The sequence below is a fragment of the Eimeria tenella genome, genomic scaffold (genome assembly GCF_000499545.2).
Source record: "Eimeria tenella Houghton genomic scaffold, Eth_scaff35, whole genome shotgun sequence".
In the NCBI taxonomy this organism is placed as follows: domain Eukaryota; phylum Apicomplexa; class Conoidasida; order Eucoccidiorida; family Eimeriidae; genus Eimeria; species Eimeria tenella.
Genome location: NW_013543232.1, coordinates 238,002 through 243,791, shown reverse-complemented (window position 1 = coordinate 243,791; position 5,790 = coordinate 238,002). Strand labels below are relative to the sequence as shown.

At 50.9% G+C, this 5,790-nt stretch overlaps 4 protein-coding genes across 4 annotated transcripts in view; 2 read left to right on the top strand and 2 right to left on the bottom strand.

Annotated features, from left to right (window-relative positions):
- The window catches only part of ETH_00024120 (phosphatidylcholine transfer protein, putative), a gene marked incomplete at both ends in the record, with an annotated part of 6,560 nt that extends 5,170 nt beyond the window's left edge, over positions 1-1,390 (top strand). Inside the window, 5 exons of the mRNA XM_013376488.1 lie at positions 95-206; positions 286-338; positions 643-707; positions 1,040-1,128; positions 1,268-1,390. Coding sequence (XP_013231942.1) covers positions 95-206; positions 286-338; positions 643-707; positions 1,040-1,128; positions 1,268-1,390 — 442 coding nt within the window. The remainder of the gene's footprint in view (positions 1-94; positions 207-285; positions 339-642; positions 708-1,039; positions 1,129-1,267) is intronic.
- Positions 1,391-3,162: 1,772 nt separating this feature from the next.
- On the top strand, positions 3,163-3,561 carry ETH_00024115 (uncharacterized protein; the record flags this gene model as incomplete). Its single annotated transcript, XM_013376487.1, has 1 exon — positions 3,163-3,561. The coding sequence occupies one exon, from the start codon at positions 3,163-3,165 to the stop codon at positions 3,559-3,561; it is 399 nt and encodes a 132-aa protein (XP_013231941.1).
- A 962-nt stretch (positions 3,562-4,523) lies between these two features.
- On the bottom strand, positions 4,524-5,654 carry ETH_00024110 (uncharacterized protein; the record flags this gene model as incomplete). Its single annotated transcript, XM_013376486.1, has 1 exon — positions 4,524-5,654. The coding sequence occupies one exon, from the start codon at positions 5,652-5,654 to the stop codon at positions 4,524-4,526; it is 1,131 nt and encodes a 376-aa protein (XP_013231940.1).
- Positions 5,655-5,701: 47 nt separating this feature from the next.
- Positions 5,702-5,790, bottom strand: part of ETH_00024105 (uncharacterized protein) — a gene marked incomplete at both ends in the record, with an annotated part of 764 nt that continues 675 nt past the window's right edge. Inside the window, one exon of the mRNA XM_013376485.1 lies at positions 5,702-5,790. Within this exon, the coding sequence (XP_013231939.1) occupies positions 5,702-5,790 (89 nt within the window).

Sequence of the window (5,790 nt, the reverse complement as noted above, 5' to 3'; positions counted from 1 at the left end):
GGTTGCGCCTGCTGCTGGGCACCAGTGTTGCTGCTGCTGCTGCTGCTGCTCCTGCTGCTGCTGCTGCTGCTGCTGCGGGTGGTGGTGGCTGCAGGGACACGACGTTTGGGGACTACCGGGTGATTGAGGAAGACGTGGACGGCTGCGAAATGATTTACTGCCTCATGAAGGCCCCCTTTCCCGTTTCAAACAGGGACTTCCTCCAGGTCTGCTGCTGCTGCTGCTGCTGCTGCTGCTGCTGAAGATGCTGCATTGGAAGCGTTTAAGAGCTGCGTGCTGCTGCAGTGGAGAAGAACTGAAGAAGACCCAGAGGCCAAAGTCGTCCGCATGCTTATGAGGTCCGAGCTGCCCCTGTGGGGCCCCACGGAGTTTTATTTTAATTTTAATTTTAATCTAACTTTCTAGACTTCTGCAGGGCATTCAGGTGTATGTACAGCCTGCAGCACGAAGCAGTGCATGCATTTTCTTCTTTTTCGACTTTTGTCTTTTTAAGCTCCGGGAAATGCACAAAAGCGAATAACCCCAGTCTAGCGTTTGCTGCTGCTGCTGCTGTTGCTGCTGCTGCTGCTGTTGCTGCTGCTGCTGCTGTTGCTGCTGCTGCTGCTGTTGCTGCTGCTGCTGCTGCTGCCGACGGGCTTGCAGGTCGGCTGACCATCCCTCGATGCCGGAAAGGAGCGGAGTGGTCAGAGCTGAGACTTTGATTTCAGGTTTGTTTGCTCATTTCGTTTAATCTAATTAATTTAATTAATTAATTTAGTTTAATTAATTCAATTTAACTGATTTCATTTGATTGGTGCAATTTAATTAGTTCCATTCAAGTTCCTGAAAGTGAGGCGCAAGCGCAGCAGCGCAGGTGTACGTACACCCGAACCGTGGCCACTTTCCCTGAACTTCATTTTTGGATTTAATTCTCTTTTGATTAAAATAAGTGGAAGTCAGTTGTGGATTTTGCTATTGGATTTAATTCTTTTATTTAAATAAATGGAAGTCCATTGTCTCTTTTTCTCCTTTTTGCTGCTAATGGTTTTATTTCTTTCAGGCTACATAATGCAGCAAAAGCCCAACGATGAAAACTCCTCCACTCTTTTCATTTTGGCGCAAACAGACGTGAGAGGTCTCATCCCCAAAGTGAGGCTCGGGGTGTACGTACACCTGGCGCGGGCCTGCAGCAGCAGCGCGCCGCCGCCGCTGCTGCTGCTGCTGCTGGGGGTGCGGCCATGGTTTAGGGTTTAGGGTTTAGGGTTTAGGGTTTGCGGGGTCTGCGCAGTGGATTGTCAACACCACCGCCGCGAGGGCCCCCGTGGGCTGGGTGGAAAATCTGAAGAAGGCCTGCAAGGCTTATATGAAGGAACACGGCACTTACGTGCCCCCGTACAACCCAACTGCTTGAAAGAAATAAAAGAATAATAAAATTAAAAAAATAAAGAAATAAAAGAAATTAAAGGAAATAAAAGAATAATAATAAGAGGAAATGTCGAAAAGATATTACCGACACTTAGTTGGAGCAGGGAGGCGCACTTGTCAGGATTTGCAAATGTTCGAACATTCAAAACTTGCATTTGCAATTGCATTTAAGATGGGACTTGGCGAGCTGCTGCAAACAAATGCTGCTGCTGCTGCAGTGGCTTTTCTGGGGACGCGTTTAGCTGCTGCTGGAGCTGCTGCTGGTGCTGCCGCTGCGCATGCAGCTCTTTGCCTGTGTGTGCTGGGCGGGGGTTTAGGAGTGCCTTTTGAAGGACTTCAGGGGAAATGGGAAAGTTGAATTGCAAGCAAAGACCGTTTAAGTGCTGCTGCTGTAATGTTTGCTGTATTGGGAATGGAAAGTGAGAAATGCGGCGAGTTATGTCGTGAGAGCGCGAGAGCGACGTGGCTGCGCGGACTGAGGTGTACGTACACTTCAACTGTTCGCCTCGAAGATCCGTTCAAGTTTCATTTCGCCACGAACGAAACACGGCTGCCGAAAGCTGCTCTTTTTGCAGAACTTTCCCAAAATGCATTATGTTTTTGTCTCTTCAATTTCACTGCAGTTCTTATTTGTTCGCGCTTGGAGTCCGCGCAGCCTCAGCCCGAGCGCGCTGTCCGACGGGCCGTTTGCCGTGGTGACGGATGTCCACAACGGTATTAATCAGCTCTTTCGGACTCAGTTAAATCTGCGGAGTTAAATTGTTTAATATTTTCTCCAAAAAGGAACTGTTTGCACCACCGACGACGCCGTTCGCGGCGACCCCCCGCTTCCCCCGGAATGTGAATGCAGCTTCCACCGCCTCAGTACGGCTGCTGCAGCCTCCGATCCTCTTTTGACTTCGATTTATTTTTGCTGCTTCAATTCGGCAGAGGCGAGGGAAGAGCGATGCGCTGCGTTTTCGATCGCAAGTGCAGCAGAAGAGGCGCAGGCAAGTCCGCAGCAGCAGCAGCAGCAGCAACGAAGCCGTTCAAATGTCTGCTGCAGTGCGGCCAGGACTTCTGCGAGATTTGCTGCATCATGACAGTCGCCAGAATCCGTAAGGCAGCAGCAAACTTCAAAACTGCTGCTGTAGCAACTTCCACTCCGCAGCAAGCCCCGGCGAAGACCGCTCGCAGCTGGTAACTCACGGCAGCAGCAGCAGCAGCAGCAGATGCTGCTGCTGCTGCTGCTGCTGCGCCCTAAAGCCGTAATAACGAGACCTGCTGGAGAGAAGGCCCAATTAAGAGCTGAACTTGCAAAAGAAGTCTTAATTGATTCTGCATTAAGTGGCATTAAATGCCTCTTTTATTCATCTCTTGGCTAAGTCATTCTCCATTAAATGCTGAACTTCAAAATAAAAAAACTTCAAAAAAACTTCAAAAAAAATTAAATTGGATTTGTCGAAAAAAAGTTCAACTTCAAATTCTCCTCAGCAATGCAGGCGAAAATGCACTGAGACAGAAGCAGAACTGGCCAGTGAGAAGTTCAAAATTCAAATTCAAATTCAAAATTCAAATTCAAGATTCAAGTTCAAAATTCAAATTTAATTTTTATTTCAATAAGATATTCTGCAGGCCCTGAGGACTTGGCGGAGCAGATTCTGAAAGCTGTGGGTGGAAGAAAATTAATAGTTTAAAATTCAAAAACTTGAATTTTTAATTTATTTTTTATTTTTAAAGTTCAACACTTTTCAAGTTAATTGTACTTCTCTTCAGCTCATGGAATTCACAGAAGTCTTCTATTCCAAAGAACCCGAAATCCCCGAACTCAACTTACCCACCCGCCTCAGTCTGCAGCAGGGCCCCCAAGGGGGCCCCCATGGGGGCCCCCAGGGGGGCCCCCCTGGGGCCCCCCCTGCGGTACCCCCTGGGGGCCTCCCTGGAGGGCCCCCCGGAGGGGCCCCTGGGGGGGCCCCTGGGGGGGCCCCTGGGGGGGCCCCTGGGGGAGCCCCTGGGGGGGCCCCCCCACCGGTGGCGCCAGGGGCCCCCGGGCTCATCTTTCCGACTCCGCCAGTTAACACTGTTTACCCGTTGACTCGGCTTCCCACAGAAGAGGAGCTGGCAGCAGCAGCAGCAGCAGCGCAGCTCGGAGCAGCAGCAAAAACCAGCAGCTATTGATGCTGTGCAGCTGCGCAACGCAGGTTAAAGCTGCGCCAAACTGCAACAGCAGCAGCAGCAACAGCTGCTCGGCATGCCGAGGAGCAACAGCAGACCATGTTGCTGTTGCGGCAGCTGAAATTTCTGCTGCAGCAGAAGCTGCTGCTGCAGCAGCTTGTATTTTCGCTGGCGAATATGCGCAGGGAGCGCAGAGTCTCGCCTGCTTACAGTCAATTCCAACTAACTCAAACTCCCTTTCAAAGTCTTATTTGGAATTAAGTTCAATTAAAAGCAAAATAATTATTTTTAGTTATTTTTCAAGTGCAGCAGAAGGGAACAGATCAGATGCTGGCGCTGCAGGAAACCTGAACTGAGTGAGGCTGGCGGATCTCTTCGACACGCAAGTATAATTATAAATTGTATTTATTATATAATTTGTATTTATTATATATTCTAAACTATTTGAACGCATTTTAAATCTGAATTGTTTGCTTGCGCTGCATATTTGCATGCTTTTCTGTAGCTTCTGCGGCGGAAGAAAAGCCATCAGGTGAGGCGCGCAGCCTGGGGCCCCTCGTAGTGATGACGGGAACAAAAAGTGCAAAAAGAATTAAATAAAATAAAATGAAAAGGAAATTAAAAGATGTGCAGCACCAGCACACTTTTAAAACGCGTTTACCTGCAGTTTCTGCGGATCCGCAGCCATACGGACAGGATCATATGTAAGCATTATTCTGCACAATTGAACATATTCATGTATATTCACATATGCATGAATATATAAATTTATTGAAAATTTGTGTATTTATATATATTTACACATTTGCACCATCAGGTTATCCTTCTATTTTGATGGAGTTGCAATTTCAACATGCGGTTGTTGCACATAATTCGCATAATGCATTTTCTTGAGTTTAAATTCACAATGATAATACATATATGTACATAAACAAGCGCAGGTGCAAAAGGTAAATATAATCAACTCAAGTGAGCTCTTCGTCGCATTCTTTGCTTTTTTTCTTCTTTTTCTTCTTCGGCGTTTCTGAAACCTCTGCCTGGACTTCGAGCGCCTGCAGCTCCTCTGGCTCTTTAACTTTGTGTTTCTTTTCGGCTTTTTCTTTGAATTCAACTCTGGATTTGTTTTTATTTTTGACTCTTTGTTTTGCTGCAGGAACCATCACCAGCGCGGGTCCGTCCTGATCTGCTTCCTGTTCACTTTCAGAAGCACTGGTGGAAGGCAGCAGCAGCAGCTCCTTCTGCTGCTGCTTCTTTTTGCTTCTTTTTCTCTTCTTCGCGCTTCCGTCGCATTGCTGCAGCAGTTTGCTGCTCTCGGTCTCGCTGTCGTCCCCCTCCGCCTCCCCCGCTGCAGCTTCCGCTGCTTTGGCTGCTGCTGCTGCTGCAGCTGCTGCTGCTGCAGCTGCACGCTTCTGCTGCTGCGCCTCTCGCTCTTCCGCTGCTTCCGCCAAAGGCAGCTCGGAGGCTGTGAATTTCGTGGCGAGCAGTGCAGCAGTGGCTGTGTCCATTCCTCCCTGTTCAACTCTCACCAGGCTGCTGCTGCTGCTGCTGCTGCTGCTGCTGGTGCTGCTGCTGCAGTCCTCGATCGCGGCGGGCCGGGCCTCGTCCTGCAGCTCGTTGTGGACGCCCTTGGGGGGCGCGTTGAGGGGAGAAGCCCTGACAGCAGCAAGCCGCGTCTTGAGCCGCTGCAGCTCTGCTGCTGCTGCTTTTCGAATTGCCCTTCGCAGCTTCCGCCGCTGCTTCTTCGGACTCCAGCCCCTGGTGGCCGCCTTGGCCTGGACTTGGGCCTGGAGGGTTTGCTGCTGCTGCAGCGGCAGCGCGGCGCGCAGCAGCCGCGCTGCGTCTTTCTTGCGGGTTGCAGCTAGCTGCTGCTGCTGCTGCTGCAGCAGCAGCGGCACGGCCGCGTCCAGCGCCAGCCCCCGCTCCCGCATCAAACCTGCAGCAGCAGCTCTCAGCAGCCTCTGCTGCAGCGCAGCAGGAGCGAAGGGCAAGATGTCCAGCCACTCAACTCCCCGGAGCCCCGCGGGCAGCTGCTGCTGCAGCCGCTGGAAGCAGCGCAGCACGTGGCGCAGCAGCACGGGCCTCGGCTCTGCGCCCATCCGCTGCTGCAGCAGCTCCGGCAGCAGCAGCAAATTGTACTCCGCCCTCAAGAACGCATGCGTTTGCTGCGGGAAGCTCTCCGCCTGAATGCGGCGCCAGGGGATGCCGAAGGCCGGCAGCTCTTCCCCAGTTTGC